The following is a 23,380-nucleotide window of genomic DNA, read 5'->3' on the forward strand; positions in this document are numbered from 1 at the left end:
AAAGACTGAAGCACTACTTGACACGTGATTTCTCTCTCACTCTTGTCGGTCCTGAACCGAATGAACCACTTTCCCTCCTAGCATATTAGGCCATCGCATATCATCCCTGACCACAGTCCACAGTCATGTAACCCGCTAACAAGATAATGACAAGGCTCTATTAGAAGGCGCTCGGGGGAAGCAATTGTTCACATTGTTCTCCCTCTCACATTCAGTTACTTTGGTGCTTTGACATATGGCCTATACTGATAACATCAAATTATCTGAAGAGGAACAATTCAATTTCAAACATTTCAATGTTTATATGCACATCTGACTGTATGTTGGTTGAGTGTTTCATGGCACACTAATGTGACTCAGCATAGGTACAATCTCAGGAGTAACCACAACCACAAACCCCTACCCACAAGCAAAGCCAGTTTCCCATATCCAAAGGGCCTCTCTCAACCGCCAAGAGTTCCTTAATTGGGAATCACCATGGGCAAGGAATAGACATGACTACTTCTTAACAAGAATGAGGGCAGAAGGTACAGATTAATGTGATGAATTACAGTTCAGGAGAATTAAAAGAAGACAGAGTTGTCTGCTCCCAAAATAGTCTAACCCTCAGCCAAGTGGAAAGATGTCACATTAAGTTACTAGTAATGTTAAAGGCAAGAGAAACTCAGAGAAACAAAAAGATTAGAGGCTACAGACAAAAACAAAAACATCAAAAAAATCATGCTTTAAGGGCCTGCTGGTACGGTTAGTAAAGGAAAAATGAATGGCAATTAAACAGTCATGAGTTTGCAATGATTCTTGTTTTTGTTATTATTAGCTTTCTGTTTACTTTCTGTTTTTTTAAATATAAAAAAAAACAATATTTACTATGAATCACATTACCCTGCCCAGATGAGAAAGGTTAAGTCTATTAAAATTCACGATGGTTAGGCAGACACTTGACCGTATGAAAAGGACAGAAAAGAATTATGTTGAACGTGATATTTAGAAAATACATTAATATCCTATGAATATATTCCAGAGTAAGGGAGGTTGTATGGTATGTAGGGTATATGTTTACTACCAGTGTTGTGCATGAATACGCTAAAAGAGCGGCGTTCATTGAACGTGCTCATATTTCTGGTGAACGGTGAACTGAACGTATCCTTTTGCAACTAATGAACGTGAACATGAGCATCTCTCTCTCTCTCTCTATAATATATATATATATACATATATATATATATATATATATAAAACATTTCTCATAGAAAACGTAGTTTGTCCACATTTCACTTCACAACAGTGGTGATAAAACTAACAAGAATTGAGTGCTAGTGTATTGTTCGCCTTTACTGATCCCCGTATGAGGATTATATGATATAGCTAACATAAGCCAATAGCACTAACCAATAAAATTTGCTTTTTAACGGTACTTGGTCAGTCGAACGATAAAAATGAAAGCATTCGATTACGGTCAACGGCACCTTCAATAAACGGCAAAATTCCCACTGTAGGATTGATCATAGCACATCTTTCAGCTAGCGACTGTAATGAAGCCAGTGGTGGAGCCTGTACCAGCTCGCTTGGAAGCATATGAACCTATTTTATGTTTTTGAACTTCTGCATAATTTGGTTCATGAAGGCTAAATAAAATTTCCATTGCATCTACAGTATACCTTTACTGCACCCCTCTTTTTTTCACTTTCTGCATAAGACATATTGTTTAAGTGGTAAAACAGCTACTCACATTGTTTTTCTTGGCTTTTAAAAGTAATCTTGATTCTATAGTAGTATACAGTAATTCATTTAGTTTGGGAAGTGGGCAGTGGCAATGATTGGGGGCTTGGGGTGGATGGGTAGGAGGAGGTTCTACTGAAAAAGAATAGAATAGAATTTTTTTTTAAAACGGAAGAAATGAACGTGAACTAGTTCATTTTTTGGGACTGTGAACTTAGTTCAAAATTCAAAATTGTGAACTATGAACGTGAAATAGTTCATTTTAATCTGTGTGTTTGCTCTTGTGAAGTGTGAACTTGCACAACACTGTTTACTACCACTGAGATATTGTTCATTGATATTCTTGCGGAACAGAGTTTCAGAAAGGAGCAGAACCAATCACAAGCTTCCATGAATTTGCTCCTTGACCTTTTGGCCTGAAAAATCCATGTATAATTTGCCATTTTACATTACATTACAGGCATTTAGCAGACGCTCTTATCCAGAGCGACTTACACAACTTTTTACATTGTATCCATTTATACAGCTGGATATATACTGAAGCAATTACGGTTAAGTACCTTGCTCAAGGGTACAACGGCAGTGTCCTTACCCGGGAATCGAACCTGCGACCTTTCGGTTACAAGCCCAGTTCCTTACCCACTGTGCTACACTCCGTCATCCCCCATTTTAGAGACCAGAACCACTTTTTCTGACAGAATCAGAAAATGAGTGAGAAGCTGAAGGACCACCCACAAATAATGCCCCTTCAACATTTTTTTCAGCTTGGTACAAAATAGCCGAGTCATGCTTAAGTAGGAACATATTTGCTGCCTACTTCTAACAGCATAATCAGGCATTTACAGCAAAAGTGACCAGAATTTCAAAAAAGGGGTCACCAATCTTGGCATAATGTTGTTCACTTATAAAAACGCTACTCCTTCAGAAAACTGAAAGTATAGTCATTTACATTTTTTTCCAAATGGAGAAGTGGAAAAGGGGCGGGGGGGGGGGGGGGGGGGTTGAGTGACAGAGCCATTTGCATTCTTCTTTTTATACAGGATATCCATTTCCCCATTCTCTGGGCCTTCAAGCTCAGAGAGGGAATTTCTATTAGCCTCAGTAAGATCCCAGCCAGAAAAATAAAGACTAGTGCTACTTACATTTTAATTAAATTGCCTAATTACAGTTTGTCATTGTTTTAACAACATGACAATGCTTGTCTCTGATGAGGCAAGTTATGAACAGGGAAAACAGGCTGGGAGTTGGGGAATTGTTGGATAAATATTCATAAAAAGGAACCCTGCACCAGTACTGCACGCATCAGACAGAATACGTCTACACCATATGTCATCATCATCAGAGAGTGAAAGGGTTCAGATGATGAACAAACAACTGTATGTGCAAAAGCACATAATGTGATTCAACAAGATCTAACTTTGCTTAGATATTTTTGGAATGGTCTGTGCAAATGGGACGTGAAAACACACTTCTGTAGGTTTGCGTGTTTAATCTGCAACAGGTAAATTGAGAACCATGTTTGCCAGCCGAATGCCCGGGGGATAGCAATTATGTTCATCATGTCAGAATGGCTCTGTCATAATGAAAAATGCTTTCTGAATGACAGCAGACACGTGTTTGTTCTTTGTGATTACTTAACCTTTAGAAATCTGAGGAATTATAATCCCTTTGAAAAACAATCACAGAACCAATCTGCTTTCACAGGGGTGAAAAGCTTACATTGCAAAGCAGACTTGTCTGCAACTGGAGGGCTGCTTTAAAAAAGCAGTTTTCAACTGTGCAATAAGCAATTACAGAATTCGCGCTGCTGCACTTGTTTGTTCACAACGGTTTTCCAGTTTCTCTCTTAGCCTACGCGTCTGTGTCTTTTTGCCACAGCTGAACTCAGAAGCAAAGAAACCCACATATGCCAAAGTAGTGTAGGCTGTAGTCACAGAATGGATCAATCAAAACATAATTAAATGTAAATGTAAATCATAATTTAGGCAAGAACCCAAGACCCAATGTGTGACTATCCACAGGACAGGTTTAACTACGCTGTATTTTCAGACTGAATTCAGATGATATATTAACTTTTGTGCATATTTTTCCCACTTTCCAATAACCCTCTGCAAAACCAGTCCAGTTATCAGGTTACTGTGCTGTACTACACTGTTCTTAAACAGCTCTTCTTCTGCTCGAACATAAGTTGTGCAGAAAGGTATAATAGGTGGTTTGTGATACTGACAAGAAAGGAACATGGAACACTGAAAACAAAATATCTAGTTGTTTCCCTGCAATTGCATATTCTCAAATAATAGAACATTCTAAATATTCTAAATAGAAGATTCTAAATATGAATAGGATGTCTCAAAAATTGCTGAGTTGAAGTGAGAAAATGTTACAGACCTTGCACTTTGACCTGGTTGGAGGCACAGGCTTTACATGGCAGGACTTGGAATTCCTCAGCCTGTAGCATTGAATAGTCTGTGCTGGCCACCACCACAGTGTCCCCAGCCCTCCAGCTCCTGCTGTCGTCAGCCAGTTCCAGGATAGTGGTGTTGGAGTGGGTGTCAATGGTAATGGAAGCTTGAGGCCTCACTATGGTGAGACAAAATAGAACAGCCCTTCAGAACAGCTTTACTCTGTAGCTGCAGCCTGCACACACACACACACACACACGCATGCACGTATCAGAAAGGGTAAAATCACCAGGGTCTATGTTTCCCAAGGTGAGTAGAACACTAATAAATGCAGTAAGGAAAGGGGAAAAGTCCTGAATGAATAGATACATAATGCATTAAAGCAAGGACAGAACGTCCCTCTTCGATTGTATAGGAAGTGATATCACACAGAAGAAACATGCAGATTTCATTATGCTGTTGGGTATTCCCATTGGCTCTCAGTGTGAAGGTTTACAATAGGAGCTACCACGGGATACCCACAAAACCCAAACCTACCACAATTGTTTGTTTAATTTTCAGCACACGCGCACATACACGCTGCACATGCCAACCGTATATCCATGTTATATTAACTTTTGTTCCGCGAGAATCAATTATCTAACTTGAAAGAGAGCATTTATACATCCATTGCCTTTGGTAATTTCCTATCTATTTCAGTTCCAGTGATGTAGTAGTCCTGTTTCTTAGAAACAAATCCTTCATGAATACCCTCCCCCTCTGAGAAATGGTACGGCTAATTGTGCCTTGCCCCTTGGGTATCCTGGACACAGTTGGCACTGACATGGTTTGTATTAGATTCCAGACCATAGGGCAAATCACTGCAAGAACTATTGCTTCAGCTGGATGAGGCACTCAGAATCCACAAAGATTATTCAGACTGCTATGGTTTACTAAACAGCACTGTACCATAGATATAATATATTTTATAATATATTCAGAACAAAGCACTACAAACAATGCAATTTATTAGGATCTCATCACAATGTCATGCATGCCTTTTCTGTCAGTGGAGACATCATAAACACTAGAAGATTCAGTTAGCGATGTCCAAATGGATTAGGAGTGCATGATACAAATGACCCTGAAGAAAGAGGCGTACTTGGGGTTTGCACTTGGCTTCCACAACACTGTTCTGCCTGATCTTATCGCGTCCTCACAGCTAAATAAAACTTGCGGAGATTAAAGCCTTCGCGACATCTGAACATCTGATCCAGCTGCTCACGGGCGCGTCTTCCTCTTTCTGCTTGCGCGGGGAATGGAGCGCGGTCGTCAGTGTGCATCAGATTGTGTCTGCGCAGCGTCAAAATAATCATTTTCTCCCTCCATATAAGGAAAGGCGCCACACGGGGTATATGAGTTACATGGGCAGGAATCATCTGCTGGAGGTAATTCCCATAATGGGGCCTGAAGTTCTGACTACCCGCATGAAAGCCAAGTTTCTTCAACCGCAGGTTTTTATCCTTAGCCCAAAGGGACCGTGTTGTGTTAAGACACTGTAACGCGTGACATGCAACTCCGCAAGCCCAGACAGAAACCAGCGCCAGGTTTCTGAGGCTCTAACTGTCCTTCATTGTTGGCACGTGCTACTCCAGTTGCAACTTAGCATGCAACATCACAATGCTGGCAGTGCTCCCCCTGACTCCGTGATAAGGGCAAGGGCTCAGGGAAGCTCACATTCCCCACATACCGAGCTTTCCGCAGAGAAGGCGCACTTTATAGTTGTGGCAGATCCCATCAGGCTGATCCTTGTTGAGGCACACAAATCCGTAGTCCTTGTCATTCTTGTAGAAAACCTCGCCTGTCATGTTGGAGGGGACTCCTTCCTGGGTTTCCACCTGTTGGGGGGACATGAAAGAGTGGAGACCAGTGGAGTGAAGGGGGTCCTGGGATCTCGGCCATTTCCACACAGCCCCCCCCCCCACCTGCACACACGCTCATGTGCTGTATATTTCGTGGAACTGTCACAATGGATAGACAACACCTGTCGCATACGTAATTAAGGGGGTGTGAGTAGCCGACACACTGATAACATCCATGTGGGCACCACACAGTGAGTTGCACTCCAAGCATATTTTTCCTTTAAAGACTGTGGTTTGGCAGCAGTAGTGTATAGTTAGCAGGCAAAAAAAATGACAAACAACTATTCAATAAATCACAGACACATAACAATGCATTCAGCTTTTTTTGGCGAACAGAGGATGATCAGGAGCCAAAAGCTCGAGTGCTGCGTAATCATTTGCATTTTCCTTTTTTTTTTTTACATTGTCCCGTGTTCACCTCAGGTTAGCGCGGGGTCATCAGAGCAAGTGTACCTGCAAGTCCATGGGGTTGCTGCAGGTGCGCTCTGGGAAGGCCTTGTGGAGGTCAGCCAGCTTCTCCCAGTCGCCTGAGCCACGTTCGTCATCACGATCAAACCACTCAGTCCACTCCGCCTCTGCCGAAGACAACCAGCCGCATGACTCAGCTCTAGTCTGCCACAGCAGAGATATGGCTCCCGCTCCTTGGCTTGACAAGCACGGGCCTGTGCAGCTATTACTGTAGTCCAATTTACTTTGAGGCTTTTCCTGCGGTTCAATTTTGCGTCTCAAGGACCATTTGCAGCAAATAATTGAAAGGCTTTCTCCCCGAGTTGCGGTTCACAGGGTGAACACAAACCTTCTGGGAATTCTAACACCACGGCTGGACCTCATCCAAATTCAATGTAGCAAAGCAACACACCGAAATGCCAAATCTGAGTATTCATTATTTTAATACCCTTTGATGGGGCTTGTCTTGAATAAGAGGCACATGATCTCTTGTGTAACAGCCAAAAAATATGGCAATATGTGAATCCTAAAAACCAAGGAAAATTTATCTGAACAACTGCTTTCACATTTGGCAACTATATAGAAACAGTAGAGAAACTTTATAGAAGCTGTTGGCCTTCTATTACCCAGTTCTCCCTAAGCCTCTTTAGGCCTTAATAAGATGTTCAATTGTTATATGATAAATAACCATTGAAAAGCTACAGTGCTTTGCCTCCATTAGTTGCATTGCATGTTATGTGAGATAATATTTTCTGCACTGCATTCCCTATAAAAGATGACTTTACACTGTCACAGATAGCATATTTTACCTTGTACCCATTGGCTGGAGGTGGTGACGGTGAAATGCTCTCCATATCCCGACTTAAATACACGTGAACTCTTTGCCTCGGACGAGGCCTTGGTCCCTATCCGGCAGAAATGGAACAGAATGTTAGGAGAGGAGTGAACCTGTTTCTGCACGCTCCGTCTACGCGGACGTGTTTGCTTTTGAACGCTGTGCAAACGAAAGCGGAGGAGTCTTCACCTTGATAGATGGCGTGATCTTCCACAGAGGTGGACGAGTCTCCTTTCACGGTGATGAAACTCCAGGGATGACTGCAGATGTGTGACAGTGGGGGGGGGGGGGGGGGGGGGGGGGGGGGGGGGGTGGAGAGGGAATGAGAAGAGAAAGAAAGAGACATGTCTGCATTAGACAAACATGCTAACACCCAGCCCTGTAAATGATGTTGACACAGAGAATGATTGGCGGGAGAAATAAGAGCGGCCTTGTAATTACAGTAGACAAGGGCTGCAATCTCAGGGTCCACCTGCAAGGACAGGCTGACAGACACCTGGGGATACACTGGCACTTCGGCCTCCTGCGTGTCCACAGTTAGCAGACTCAACCAGAATTCTCATTCTCTTTAAATCAAAGCGATTAGGACTGGGAAAGGAGACATGGATCAGGCCGTCCATCAGAATGGGCACGGTGCTACTCCTAACAAGATCTCCTAACAAATGACAAATAATGGTCCTCCTAACAAATAACTGCTCACACTCAGGAATGCAATCAAGGCTCTGTTACCAGAGCATAAATTTTATTTCTGAAAATGATTGCAGGCTCCCCTTCTTTTCTTTCCTGAATCCGTTCTTGTCTTGGTGGACCTCAGTGACCCCCCCCCCCCCCTCCTCACCCCTCTCACTACCCTGAAAACAGGTCATATGTTTTATTGTGTCTTGGCAGTGGCCTCAGGACAGAGGGTAATTGGGAGCACAACATATGCCCCTCCCCTAAAGTTATTTAATGTGTTATCCTATCATGTGGGAACGTTTAATCATGGATGTTGGTAAATTTTTTTGCTTTGTCAGAAAGCATGTCTCCCGCAGGAAATTGATTTGGATATCCTTCACAGCGCTTCACAAACTAACCGCTCTGGCAATGCGGCCAAGCTTTCTGTGTCCAGAGAAGTTTCATTAGTCTTCCAGCACACTCAGGACTCAGAAAAATAAACACTCTGTACTGGCTTGCTCATTTTGAATACTAGTAACGTAGGATTTCTGAAAGTAATTACAGCACATTCCTTTGACAATGTGCCTGGTGGCTGGAGTCTTTTTGGAAAATGTAATAAGTGCAAATGTGTGTCCACCCTTATGAAATGTCTTAAAGAAAAAATCATATTGACTTAACAGAAAGGCTGTATTCCACATACTGTCATTCTGTAACTCAGATCCTGTTTTCAATGCATTCTTTACATTTTTTTCAGTGCACAACGCTCTCATTTTTCTTCCTGTTTTAAAAAAAAAAATACCCTAGCAGTCTTGCAGGGAGAGACAAACCTCCCCATTAGAATAAATAACATCAAATAATTGAGTCTGTTGAAACCTCTGCGTGACATAAATCAATACTGTGGTATTTTGGCCGTTGGAAAAGAGCGAGACCTCTTTCAGCACAAGCTAAATCAAGCCTGAAGTGATGCTATGCTACCTGCCTGAGTTGGCCACGGAGCAGCCTTTCTGCTATGTCAATTGCCAGTGTCCTGGCTACGCGTGATTTCTACTCTGTTAAGAAACTGGAAAAAAATGTTAAAGAGGAGACGGCGTGAGAGGATCCCCACCGGAACCCCAGGCGATGGAACTGTCTGCTGCCCAGCTTCAACATTGTCTTCTTGGCCGTGTCCTCCAGGTTATTGGACCCTTCATCGTTCACCACCATGGCCAGGATCATCCCGCCTTCCACTGCCTCCACGTATTGGGACAGGCGGCGACTCTCGTCCTTGCTCCTGTATGTGTCAAATCTGGAACCGTGACACATTGAAGGGATCCAGTGAGAAATGGGACAGCATATTGTCACAAACTGCAATAACAAAGCACGGCTCAGGTCTGTTAGGCCTTAGCTTGAAAGTGTATTTGAGGGCACAGTTTCAAAACAGTAAATGTGATTTCGTGTCTTTCTCTTCAAATGGATATTTTAACAAATTCCAAAGAGACTCCCCGACAATTTTGCCAAGTTGAATGCTCAACTTATTGCTTGGCTCAATAAATGCTTTCCTTATATTTCCTAACTGCACTACAGATCAAAAGGCTCCTGAATTATTAGATTTTTATGGAGGCGGGACAGTAAATATAGGACTTGGTGTGTTGATAAATCAGACGGAGATAGAAAAACAAGCAAATCTAGGAGACTGCGCTGAACAAATCAAAGGCAAGGCGAGGGAACAGCACATCGTGGGGATCACGCACTGACCTATCAGAGTGGAGCACCTCCCCAGTCTTGGGATCAATCACATGGATGATGATTCCCCTGTTTCCCCACCCCCTCTCAAAGTGGTAGCTGTCTTCGTTGGTCTCCCCTGGGTGTAGGGACTTGTCAAGAAATGTCCACGCCAGTTTCTTCTCCCCATGGATCTCCAGAGTGCCACCTGCGCCCACGCCAATGTACTTTCGCCCAAAGTAGGGGTGATCCACTTCAGAGTCGTCGGATCTGTCGAGTTGAAAAACAAACATTATATTTCATAAACAATTGTAGCCACATCGGATTCAGGTGTCACTGATCACTCCTTCCACTGGGTCCTATACGTACCTCCCATACAGAGCTATGGTGAGGTTGCCTTTATATGGGCAGTCTGGGCTGCCAACATGCAGCTCCCCTTTGTCTCCTATGAGAATGTGCTTGGCTCGTAGAGTAATTGGTCGGTTGGTGTCGGCAAACACAAGCTTTCCTATTGAAAAAATACAGCCATAAAGAGATTAGCCTGCTCCACATTTACCAACATAACAGAATATAGAAACTTAAATATGATAGATCTTATCTACAATCTTTTCACCACCTGCATTTCAGGAAAATGAAAAACTGTCACACATACTATGGGCCTAAGGTGAACTCCATGAGATATGAGTACATTATTTAAGTTTTAATACATGTTTGCTATTTAACACATATGTTTTACATGTCGGTTAGTGAATAAATAACAGTTAAACAGCACATAGAGAGCGCATCATGCTACCTCCATTTTCGATTTCAATGGAATGAACCGTGGCTGAAGAGGAGAGGACCACTTTTCTGCCATAACCGATGGTTACACGATGAGCCTCGTTGTGACCAGGAGTCCAAGGCTGTAGACCAAGTTCTTTGTCCGGACAAGCTGCAATAAGATGCAAAGAAATACAGTGAAATTTATTCACAGTGTGATACTACATTGTTTTTATTCAACAGGTTTTAATGGGCCTTGGTTAAATCACGTTTAGCTACTCTTTCTGTTCCTGGAAATAAAAAAGGAGGGCAAATATACTGGTTCATCCAGGACAAGTGTGTTTACAGTAAGTAATTGACTCACTGACCCCTCACAGTGAGCTTAAACAGGCATGCCCATCCAATAACAGGGTGGATTTGAAAAATATGTAAGGGCACGCAAATACTTTTCTAGTCTGCAGGCACACACATACATACACATACACATACACAGACACACACACACACACACACACACATCAACTACATCTAATGAATTCAGAGACAGCAGTTAAAATTCCCACAAAACCCATTCCAAGTCGAAAACATTGGGTGATTTGGCAGTTTGGTGATGGAAAAGTTGAATGATTCCTTTTTTGCTGCTGTCATTTCATCAAAAAAAAAGAACAAAAGCCTGTGAACTGTATGACACAAGCCCAAGATGTTACGGATTATAAATAAATGGATAAATGTTTGAGAATAAACATTTCTGCTTAAAAAAACAAAGTCAATGCTTATTAGAAGAGTAGAGTGTTGGCAAAGGAAGGTTTGAATCCAAGTAGATTTTGCAGAAATTATGGATTTGTATTAGTAGCATCTGTTGGCTTTCCATACTGGCAGATTTATGAACATGTTTCTACGAAAATGATAATGACAAAAATTAAATTTGAAATAAAATAATTTGAACTGTGTACCTTTTCTACTGCAGTGCATGTTCTGCCGAATGCTAATCATATGTACACTGTCTTTAAGGAGCCATTGAAAAGTGCACAGGAATGTTGTGCTTCATAAAAACTGACATCAAAGCCTGCCAACACAGAACTATGCATGCATATAGCTGTGTAATCGCTTTAAAACATGCTTGTTTTGCACAGTGCAATTATCAAACGCATAGGGGAAAGGCAATGGTTCAGATTTCTCCCTGCTTGCTGCTCTGTGGGAGAGGAGTTGCCATTGAGAATGGCTCTGGAAGCTAGAGAACTAATCCTGTTTATTATACAGAGGCTTCTGTTTGCGACTACAATAAATTGTGTTTTGGCTTTAAAATGAAAGAAATAAAAGTACAGTAACATAATCAAACACCTATAAATATCATAACAATCACAATCTTTTTTTAATGAAATAAATGAATACAAGACCAGTCTTCAGGCTAGGTGTAGTATTCTCTGTGTTTGCTGAAGTCCACGTCCGAATGTTTGCCCCAGAGTGGCAGTACTGGGACTCATTGCTTCGACAGTTCTCTTCTAAGGTAAATGCTGCTCTGCTCTCTGAGACAAACTCAACAGGCTATAAGTCAATATTCTGTTCTCCATAATCAAATTTAGACAGGTTAATTGTCCCAGAGTCCTGGGCAAAATTACTGTTTAACAGATCATAAAAATGACCCTACCTCTTAGGTCTGTAGCCTGAGATAAAACAGAACATTTTGCATCCAAAGGCTCATTTGTATGCTCTATCACATAGACAATCATGTTTAATGTATCCTCTTTGTGATTAAGACAGGGGGAGAAACAGCTATATTAATGCAGCTTCTTTTTAAAAAAATCACCTTATTCTTTCCTACTTTCAACTTTGTTTGATGTTGACCTAGAGAACAGACAATAATGAATGGGAAATGGAGACTGATAAATACACAATTCTATGTGCATAATCGTAAATCACGTCAGAGATGACCCAGGCTGCAGCAAAAGTTAACTGCTGAACTTCTGCAGGACTGGCAATGCAAATTCATGTAAAATAATAAAACTAGGCCTTTATTAGAGAGAATTAACCTAGCCCATATATAACAAAAAGTCAGCTGAAGGTGTCGGCCTATGTTTGTTGCAATCAGCAGAAAGCAGAAAGAAATACAATTAGCTTTTTGGGCTAACAGCCTTGGCCCCTAGCCAGGGAAACCACTCATTCGCTTGTCCTGACATCACCCTTTGTAGTGCAGCTATGGCTCTAAGCTCCACAACACTTCCTCTCTGAATTCCCACAGAAACTGTAGCTAACCCATAGGCATCAGTCTGCTTACGAGTTACAGCACCAACGTAACACAGGCAAGTCTTTAAATTTTTAAGCTGCAACTCTCCCCACCTACACAGCACAGCATGAAATATGATTAATTTGCCAGACTCACTCTAGGGGGTAATGTCCCCAGCGGCCCTACATGCACTAAAGTTGACAACTCAGTGACTTACCAGCTTGAAGAATGGGGAGAATGGCTACAAGCAGTGCAATGCAGGTCGTCATGTTTCTCAATGCAGGGTAAAGGAACTACTCAGTGTTCAGCTGCAAGATACCTGGAAAAAAAAGCTTTTGGTTAAATAAGGGCACCCACCATCCCTTTGATTCAGAGGTACACTCTGTGGAGGAAATTGCAAGATGCACAGCTGTGAAAAACACAGGCTTCATCTTCCTTAACCTGGGATGTGCTGACCCTTTGGTCTTTAATACTTCAAGGGAAGGAGATCTCATACCTTTTATGGTTGAGTTGATCTTCAAAGAGATTACATGAGCATTCACTCTGTATTTTTGAAGGATCAAAGAACTTCCAGATAGTGTAGAGACCAGGTACGGCACTAATAATAGTGTACTTGTTCTAGCAAGGTTATGTAAAAGTTATGCGACATCAAGCAAGAACAACCTCATGCATACCTCATTGCATTTGTTTTCATGTAAGCATTTCAAAAGCAAACTTCATTAACTTGGAGAAGACTTGAAAGCTGGCTCCTTTGTGCTACAGCACTGAAAACTGATGCCGGACACTTTTGCAGCCTCTTTCCCACATGCACTTTCACTAGGAGCCCAAGGGCCTTTGACTCATATCATTACATCTGGTCTGGCTTACTTGGAGCTAGCTCAAAATCCCAATACCCCAGCTGCTCAACATTGCCAAAATGGAAATTCTGGAAGAGGGACACTCGAGAACCCTTCCTAAAAAGCTACACCCACTGCCGTGTTAGCAGCTACTGCAGAGGTGCCTGGAACCATAATAAATACGTCCGCACCCAGCCCCACAGGACTGGCCAGACCATCAACACTCCTGCTTTAGCCCAAAAAGGAAATTAATGTACAGCAAGGCAACTCTCACTCACACACAGCATCACTATGGGTACTCACTGTTCTAATGTCCTGCCATTATAACCATAAATCCATTGATTGTACATTGAGGTATTCATTTGTAATCATTAACATCAATATCCCATTGAAGTGGCAACATATTTTCGGGTGCACCCATACAGTCTGTTCCAGAGTCATGGAAAAAAAACACACTCAAAGCAAGTACAACCAGTACCAAGCACAAGATGTTTATTTTGAATGTTTGAGATGATACACACATAGGTTATTAAAATCAGGGGGGACTGCACAGCTTGCTTGGGAGTTGATACACCACCCTGTTAATGTTACCACTTCTGCCCCAGGAGCAAACATTCAAATGCGGGGTGCAGTGTTCGGCAGCCCTTGCAGGAGCAGTCTCTCGTTCCTGAGGCAGTTATTGAGCCCCGGAACCCAGATGAAGAGAGACCACTGCGAGGACATTAGCTCCCTGAGGGCTGCCTCACTGCTCCAAAGACCTGGGTGTCTTTGGGGCCAGTTGCCATCGCCCATAGAGCTGAAGCTTCCTGCAATGAGAAAAGAGGGATTAAGGACACGCCGTAGCGCACAGCTGGATGGTCTCACAGACGCTGCCAGGGTATACCGTGAGGCACTGCGTGCGTCAGTTCCCGCGGGACTTCATAACTTAGAACACTGTGTCAAATTGATGACTCTGTATAGATGCAGGCGGAACATCAATCAGCTGAATGACCAGGCCTTCAGCTAACTGGATGATTAGCACTAATGTGAAGCCTGTGAGCATAGCTCATGAAAATAGTAGGACTCCGCTTCTTCGATTTCCTCCAACTTCACTGAAAAACAACAGCTGCCTGGCCCTGTTCATAGCCACCTCAGTTACTCCAGCCTCAGCTCAATGGAATTCTGCGAACATAACCTATTTACTCCCGTTTAGTGCAATGCTTAGACTGTAACATATTCCATTTTTTGTTGCATGAGAAGTGTGTCACATAATCAAAAGAGCTAACAGCACTGGGAATCTGCCATTCAGGAGTGGTTTTCAATGACATTCTATCTCACAGATCAAAAAGGGCAAGAAGAGGGATTTTATCTAATTGAGAGCTTCGTTATTCATAAACCGCGCTTGTCCTTGTTCACTGTTCACATGCTTAACAAATTCACAGCACACATAATTTTTCACTTCATCTCGTCCCTGCTGATTGCAAATGTTTTCCCCCTTTGCAATTTTTCCCTCTCACTCATCCCCCCCCCTCTCTCTCGCCCTTTCTCTCTCAGTCTCTCTCGCACAGCTGCTAAGCACAAATGTTTAATTAGTTACTCAGACCCGATCATACTTGTATTATTGATGGGTTGCCAGTTCCACAGTTTGAAATTGCACAGTCAGAGCTCTTAACTGTGTGCACGATAGACACTTCCCAAAGCATTACATCACCTTTCCTGAAAGGGCCACAGCCCAGACAGATAAACACAAAAGTCCCAGAGTCTACAGTCAGATCAGTGACATCGTCCAGGCACGCCAACACCTTTGACCTAGAGATATTTTAAAGAATTTGCAAGTGACTAGGCCCGATAACCAGCATCCACTTTTCTCAATGATGTCTGCTCTCACGTTATCTTTGCAGAAGAAAGCATGTCAAACAAAAACATAAAAAGGAATCTTTGAACAGGGACAAAGTCTATGGTATTCACTCCAGGCTGGCCAGTCTCAACTTCATACACCCTGAGTGCTGCTTTATCTTTTTCATTTTACAGCGCTGATTTTGTTATTTTTCACAGGAGCTTGTTGGTTACAAGGCACTTTATGACCTCTGTGAGGCCGTGAACACTTAAGTAATGCTACTGCTCAGTAACGTTCTGCACAAAAAGACGAAGGAGGATATAAAAAGAAATTTTAAAAATAGAGGCCTTTTGATTTTTTGTTTCTGTAATAGGTTGCATGTCATGTGACTTCCCCATCTCAGTGGTAAAGATGTAAGAGGGAATGTCTTCTGTATCTCTGGAAACTGCTAGGGCTTCCGCTCACCCCCCCCGCCCCTAAACTCCCCCCCTCCTGCTGTGCTTTTCCACCCTGCGCCCACAGCTACAATAAATCTCAGCAGGCACAGCTATCCATTTGCCTTAAAAATAAGCAAGAATAACCAATGAGAATTATTCAAATCTACAAATGCTATTATTCAGTTGCTACACTGCATTACATACTATAAACTACTTACACAAAGCAATTCCAACTGTGTGGTCTTTTTGGTATATATTTGAAAGATTAAACTGTAGCTTACCGATTGTTCATTATCTCTGAAGTTGCTTGAGAGACACAACTACCAAATACAATTTTGTTTTCGTTTCAAACAAAGCAAAAACAGTTAGGAAAAAACCACACTTCACTATGTATATATAAAGTCACCTTAGTGCTTGTGTTACCATTAGACAAAGTACACTGAGATGGCTACTAGGGTAACTGGACATTATTAATTCAGTTAGTTCACTTTAGTGGTGTCTTTGTCCATGAAAGAGAGATCCAAAATAATGTAGCCTACTTGGATTGCCCCTTGAAACTTGACCTGATCCACTGCAAGAGTTAGCGTTGAGACGCTCCTGTCCATATCAAACCTACCGTGTCTAACTCCACTGACTGTGCACCCACAAGCCATGGCAGTGCTCCACAGAGCGGTAAGTTCTCATAGGAGCTACCAAGCAAAGCTGCTAATTCTGAATGATTCCATCTGAGGTCAACTCCACAGTATCATAACCATGAGGTGTGAACAATGGCCTGAGTAAACCCCCGGAGAATTTCCATTCCATGCTGCACGAAAGGCTCTCACGCCACTTTATCTTAATCAAAAGAGACAGGATGCCGTATGCCAAGCAAAAGTTCCATGGCTGTTATGCTACATGATAGCTGGAGTGGAACTTAAGTCCAGACTCAATCAAACTGGAATGTGCTTCATTTTGACCAAGAACAGTAATACATATATATTAAAAAAACAATCATAGGATGACTGCTGTGGTTTCACTAGTGATTCCAGATGAAAATTTGTGCAAACACACAACAATTAAAACAAAAACTACGATAGCGGCATATATATATATATATATATATATATATATATATATATATATATATATATATATATATATAGTATACACACACATACACAAGCACACACTCACATTTAAAAAACATAAAAAATATTTTCTTCAAGTTATATTTTCATACGATAAGCTAAGGAGAACAGGCTAAAATACAGGTTGGGAATGTATGGTCACATTAAAAATATGCACCTCAGGAACTGGACTGCATTAGGAGAACTGTGCTGAGTTATGCCATTTGCTTACACTTCAGGAAGGAAGGAAGGATTTTTTTTTAACCTCTCCCTTTTCAGTTCTTGGAAACCAGCTTTTGCGAAACAGCCCAGATTTGGTTCCACAGCACGCAAAAATAACACATCTCCGCATACTGTACATACTGTCCATATGATATAGGCACATTCAGCAAAGTCAGTCACTCAGCAGGTGTGTGGCGCGGGAGGAAAAACGACCCGGCTGAGATGACTGGGGTCACGACCCCTGCATGTGGGCAGATGGAGAGGTCCAGTGATGATACTGACTGCAGCAGCACAACAGGGCGCAGCAAAGCCAGGGAGGAACACATCAACCAACCAACGGATGGCTTCCCAAGAGCAGGCACATGATACGGACTGCACCATTTAGACTTTACCTGGGGAGGGCACGGCTGGGCTGGCAGGTACAAGCCATTGAGGGCAGCGCTTAAAACACTAGCCGCGGTTTACTGAGGAACAGGAAGCAACACCTGGAGTATCTTAAAGGGGGCTTTAGGGACACAGCATCAAGTGCAAAAAGTGTAACTATGGTAACAAATTTCATAAATGAGTGCAATCCAAGTCTCAATGCTTGCCCTATATTTTTCTGGAAAAGGTAATATATCTACAAAAATGGCTTTATCTGCCTCATTGGCTCTGTTAGTGTTCTTCCTTTCCATGAGAGGTCAATACGATAAGTTTATCAAAACCAAACAAAACAAAAAACAATGAACTGAAATAAGTCTGAGTATGGATTAAAACAGTCTCCCGGCTGACTTTTTATTTGCCTGAGTCAGGACTGCCTTACATTTTTATTTTGAGTGAAAGCTGAGAACTTCCTTCTCATTTTAAAACATCAAAACCTGGCTATGTAGGGTTAGAGCTAAACCAAATAATACATAACCCTGTTATGCAACATTACTGTGGGCACAATAAGGGCCATGAAGCACAGAAGCACAAAAATCAGCCAAAAACATTGAGAAATGACAGGAGTAGGAAACAGATGTGCAGACAATGACGAAACTCATCGACCCAGGCCACTGAAAATTCAGATTTAGCAATTTGTTCAAAAATGAGTTATTGCATCTGAGGCCTGCCAGATTAATGAGCACTGTGCAACCAGTAAACCAAGCCAAAGGACAAGAATGGCATGGATAACGAAATAGCGTCCAGTGCAGACACCTCTGATCTCATGTAATGAGTGTGAGACTCCATTACTGTAAATGCAGCTCATGCTCTCACATTCAGACCTGATAGCATCACCCATGTTCTTTATGTTGTAATTAAAAAAATTATTTTTAAAATATATCATTCAAATTATATAAAATTGCTATTAGAGACAAAAATCCAGTGTAAATTCTTAAGATGAATGATATATATATTTATTAAAAGGGAAAATGACTGATAGTCACACGAGTTTTGAAAGTCATGGGAGGTTACGCATCTCCACACCCACACCAACACCAATCACACATTTTACTTCAGTGATTCTACTAATTACAGAAAGGAGTTACAATCAGTATCTTTCAGTTATTCAGAGGTAGACATCAACCATGTGAGTGTAACCAACCATGTGGGACCTCAAAAGGGGCTCATTCAATCTTATATATAGCAAGCATAGCGAGGTTATTCTTTTCCATTGCTCTGACAACCAAAGATGCTAAAGGGTAAGAAAAGAAAACCAGAACACTTTGTCCAACCTCACTCGCTACAGGCGGCACACACCAATGCTGTTAGGTCTGAAGGGCAGGGAATAATGATGACATTGATCAGGATCTGATGGGCATAGTGAGTGGAGCACTGAGGACCTGTCTTAAGAGTCTGGGGTTGCAGGTCAACTGACAGTGAGGCCCGCTTTCCCTGGTTATCCATACATTTTAAGAGCCTCTTGTCCCTGATACCCAACACCTGTCCATGGTACGCTGCCCCAGTCTGACACCAGCTGAATTTGAATGCAGTTCCACTCGGATAACAGAGTAACAACCAAATCCAGTTTCTCCTAAAAAAAAAACAAGGGTCCAAGGAGCCCGGTTTCCAAAATCCCATTGACAGCTAATGTTGCTCACTTGTTAACTCGCAGCATAGTGTAAAGAACATTTCTCAGCGGATTTAAAAGAAACTTTATAAAACATTTAAAGTCCAAGCCTGTCACAGGCAGCCGCCTCAAGTCTTTTTTTTTTTTTTATCAGATCCTTTGCAAGAAGCCTATATTCATCCACTTCAGTTAATGGCAGACGTGAGACATTTGTTTTCTCATCATTACTTCAATGTGAGTGACAGCTGTTATTGAGTCAAGTGGTTCTAAAAATGACGCCGCGATTTCAGCAGATGACTGAAGAGCCTTAATTCACCATGCAATGAAAGGTCAGGTCCTCCGGGTGCCCTTGCCGTTGATGTAACCACTCAGCACAATAATGATTCACCACAACAGCATCCATATTACGGTTGGGACACAGACTGGGCATAAATTGGTGAACTGTCATGCTAACAAACCCAGGTTCCTGCATGGAGCTCAGATTCAGCTGCAGCCAATTATACTTGAGAATATAATGTGTTCAAATTTTTTTTCCCCAATTTGCAATGCCCAATGGCTATTGATTTGGGTGAGTATGAGCTCTCCACTAAAGCATGTGAAGTCACTGCTGCTTCTTATCACACCACAATTTGCAAGTCAGGCTCACACAGACATGATTGAGAGGAAGATGCGCCCAACAGGTGGACCTTTGGGCATTCAATCGACAAGATGGGGGTTGTTAGTAAGCAATCACATGCTGTAGGCCTAATCTGGGCACACTGAAATCCTCCAGCCTGCGTAGTCATGCGTAGCCCAGTAGGGCTGTTGGCCGCAGTCAGCCCTGTCGTGGTCCAGGCTAAATGCCAGACTCATCTGTTGGGCTCATCCATGCCCTAGAACAGTGCCTTAACTGGCCAAGCCACCCAGCAGCCGTTACTTATATTCAAAGAGAATTTGAGGACAGAACGATGGCTTTAACAAAACCTTTGTGGCTATGCCTTTGCAATCAAAAGACATACCATTTGAATTGTGACTCTGACCGCAATCAGAGGAAAGCAAGGGCGATGGCATTCCCAGCCTCAGTGATATGCAATCACAGAACACTGCCTTCCTTTTTATCCAACTTCAAAAATAATTGTGTTGAGCAATGGTAGAGAAATTTGGTCCATCAAGCCTCTAACTGAAATGTTACAACAGCTCTTAGTGCACATCCCATGCACACCTGTTAAAGTTGCATAGAAAAGCTAGTTTAAATTCCGCATTTCAATTAGTTAGTGAGAGGAGCTGCATCGCACATCAGTAAGGTTACTCGGTGTGAAATTGATACAAACAAGTTAGAAATGGGCAAGCCTCAAAACCTTTTTAGCATTGTCACAGAATAACAATGCTTACATGTTACAAATGATATGGATAACGTAAAAAAAATTAATAAATGAAACAACTGATAAATTGCAACTGACTGGCAGGCAAGCAGAACTGATGCTGGGTGCAGATAACTTTTCCAGGGAGCTGTACAATTTTAATAAGTTAGCCTCATTTCCATGTGCCATGCATCTTCACGCCTTTTCCAAACTGTCTCGCATTTGCAAGTCAAATGTGAAATATTAAATGGTTGGTTAGGTTTCTGTCCTGTCGTGTGCTGAAGATTGAAATTTTGTGGTTTCCCATTAATCTGGTGGGAATCTTGCTGCCTGACAGGTTTGTTAATCTTTATACCTGTAATATGTCCCTTCTCAAAGATTAGACATCCACAATAAATAATATAGATGTGTACCACCCTGGTATACTAATGCAGTAATGTAAAATATAATGTGAAATACAGACATTAGAAAGACAGAACTGGATTTATTTTTGCCAAGTATCTCTCTATATTGATGGAAAATAAAATATTCATTAAATACAGTGGCTGACAAAGGCATTTTATTATTAGCAATAGCAAAATGACAATGGTCTGACCCTCGAGTATTGCTTCTTTAATGAGCATATTGCAATATACACCACCAAAACCCAAGTGAAATCTTACCCTCGGGCTTTCCTTAAGCTGTCACGAGGACATTTTTGTAAATGTGTGTGAAAAACAATCCCAGTTACGACATTCTCAAATGGACAGAAGGCTGTTAGCACTTGCTCTACTCGTTTCATGACTTGAAAAGATAACCTTCATGATAAACTCACTCTTGTAACAAAAGCATTAATGAGAACATCACGTCTGGCAAATAGCTATGTGGGAGGAAGGGAGGAAGGGAGGGAGGGAGGGAGGGAGGGAGGGAGGGATAGAGGGAGGGAGGGGGGGCCTCAGCAGGTGCAATGGGAATAGCCAAGGCCTCCATTCAGATTAAAGACATTCACATTTTATGCCCGCTCCTCATCAAAACAGCACCATGTTTCCTTCCAGCTGTTTTTGGGCAGACTGTGCTTCACATTTGACACGCAAGCCCTCTCCTCCAGCTATCCCAGCACGGGAGACACTGCCCTGCTGTCAGGCATTAAATCAACACAATCCCGCCACAGGAATGAAAGGTTTGCGGTGGGAAAAAAAGAAGCAGTGCTGTTTTTCACGTTTTCGAGGTTTTTTTTTGTTCAATAAATCATAGCAGCCTCATTCCACAACCTGTAAAAATTAAACCCGCATTTGTCATTCCTTTGAGTGTCCTGACTTGCTTGTTGATTACGGCTGCTTTTTATCGGAATGGGTGGGAGGGTCACTGGCTCTGAAGATAAATCAGTGGTGAGTGCTCAAGACATCTTATTATTTATTTTAAGCGCCGACCCTCAGATGGGATTGAGGAACAGAGTCCAGGAGAATCCAGGCTTTCAAAGGAAACGAAGGCACTGCGGTTTACTGTACCTTCACACAGTGAAGAAACAGATGATGAAAGTAATATACAATGATTACAATCACCCCAAGGCCTTATCACTGAGCAACACATAAAAATACAAGAGTCAAATAAGGGCATGAAAAAGGTTTGATTGATAACATATTCACTAACCAACCTTGGTGGACGTGTATGGTACAATAGGTATTCAGGTATTCAAAGTCTCTGAGGCATAGTTTCCCTATGGTATTCATAAATATAATTTAAAAAAATTTTTTATCCATGATGTTTACATAGTTTTTTATTCGACAGATTAGCCTACCAATTGCCAATTCAGACTTTTACTCCCAATTTGAATTGTCCAATCCCCCATCCCTTTAACATATGTAAATTCAGAACACAGACTAGCACAAATGTCATTCTAGGGGCACATTGCCAGCCACGGATTCTCACTCTACTCTACGTTCCATCAGCTGAGCTGAGCAGTTGTGTGGGAGGGCGGTACTTCCTGCACAGCTGGCACTGCCAGACTGCAGGTGTCTGACTCTTGAGCAATGAGAGCGAATCGAACACCTGGCCAAAGTCTGGCACAGCCTGGATTCAGTTTCAAACTGAGGGGACTGTCACTGCACTAAGAGCGAGTGCTTTAGCTGCATGTGCCACCCCAGATGCCATATGTTCGCCATTTGAGGCCATGCAGATAATGTTATTCTTTCCTTATTTCTGGGTCAGACAAATGTTACATTTTTGCAAAAGCAGGACCCTCCCAAAGTTGGAAGGAAAAAACTTCCTGAGCAGTCAGTACTACAAAGGTTTGAGAGGCAGAAGTTTTGACAGGCCTTTACCCCTTCACTGCAATTTTCAGAAATGAAAAGGTCATCCTTAGGCTTTCATGTATTCAGAGGAGTGCAAATGTACATGCAAAATAGAGAGGAGATTTATAAACGAAGATCACAAGCAATGTTGCCAGATTCGAAAATGGCCATACGGATTCCCGCCCAAAGCCGCTTTGCCGTTTTCCCCTTTCTCCACAATACAAAAAAAAGTATCCCAACTGGGTGGGCCAATCTGGCAACACTGATCACAAGATGAATTCTCTGAATAAAGGCTTTGCTTCAACCTCTCCTTTAAAAAAAAGAAAAAGTCAGTGCAGGGAGAAGCAAGTAACATTGGATTTTTTTCCCTTGATTTTTGTTTAAAAAAAAAAGAAAACATAGAAGTAAGGCTACAGCTTGATGCTTGTCATAATAGACAGCTTCTGGACAGCAAAAAGAGTTTTCAGGAGGAACTGTCAACCGGCAGCTACAGGTAGCAAGCGGGTGCATGAGTGACAGTAACAGAAGTACTGTAAATGAGAGAAAATTATAGTAAGGCACACACTTGGCGTGAAGGAAATGACAGTGTGTTGTTGACCGATTTAGTGTTTCACCTAAACCTCTAAAAATTCTGGCCAGCTTAAACCAACCTTTCTTTTTTTTCCACCGGAAAACAAATTGC

General features: G+C 42.1%; 1 protein-coding gene across 3 annotated transcripts in view; it reads right to left on the reverse strand.

Annotated features, from left to right (window-relative positions):
* The window catches only part of cemip (cell migration inducing hyaluronidase 1), a 66,708-nt gene that overhangs the window by 22,158 nt on the left and 21,170 nt on the right, over window positions 1-23,380 (reverse strand). For all 3 annotated transcript variants that reach the window (XM_035420075.1, XM_035420077.1, XM_035420076.1), the window contains 10 exons: window positions 12,860-12,961; window positions 10,453-10,590; window positions 10,029-10,167; window positions 9,693-9,929; window positions 9,064-9,243; window positions 7,494-7,564; window positions 7,279-7,374; window positions 6,476-6,597; window positions 5,851-5,998; window positions 4,108-4,299 (listed from right to left, as the gene is read on the reverse strand). In XM_035420075.1, the coding sequence (XP_035275966.1) occupies window positions 4,108-4,299; window positions 5,851-5,998; window positions 6,476-6,597; window positions 7,279-7,374; window positions 7,494-7,564; window positions 9,064-9,243; window positions 9,693-9,929; window positions 10,029-10,167; window positions 10,453-10,590; window positions 12,860-12,911 (1,375 nt within the window). In that variant the 5' untranslated portion in view covers window positions 12,912-12,961. The remainder of the gene's footprint in view (window positions 1-4,107; window positions 4,300-5,850; window positions 5,999-6,475; window positions 6,598-7,278; window positions 7,375-7,493; window positions 7,565-9,063; window positions 9,244-9,692; window positions 9,930-10,028; window positions 10,168-10,452; window positions 10,591-12,859; window positions 12,962-23,380) is intronic.

Source organism: Anguilla anguilla, chromosome 5 (genome assembly GCF_013347855.1).
Source record: "Anguilla anguilla isolate fAngAng1 chromosome 5, fAngAng1.pri, whole genome shotgun sequence".
NCBI classification, from domain to species: Eukaryota; Metazoa; Chordata; class Actinopteri; order Anguilliformes; family Anguillidae; genus Anguilla; species Anguilla anguilla.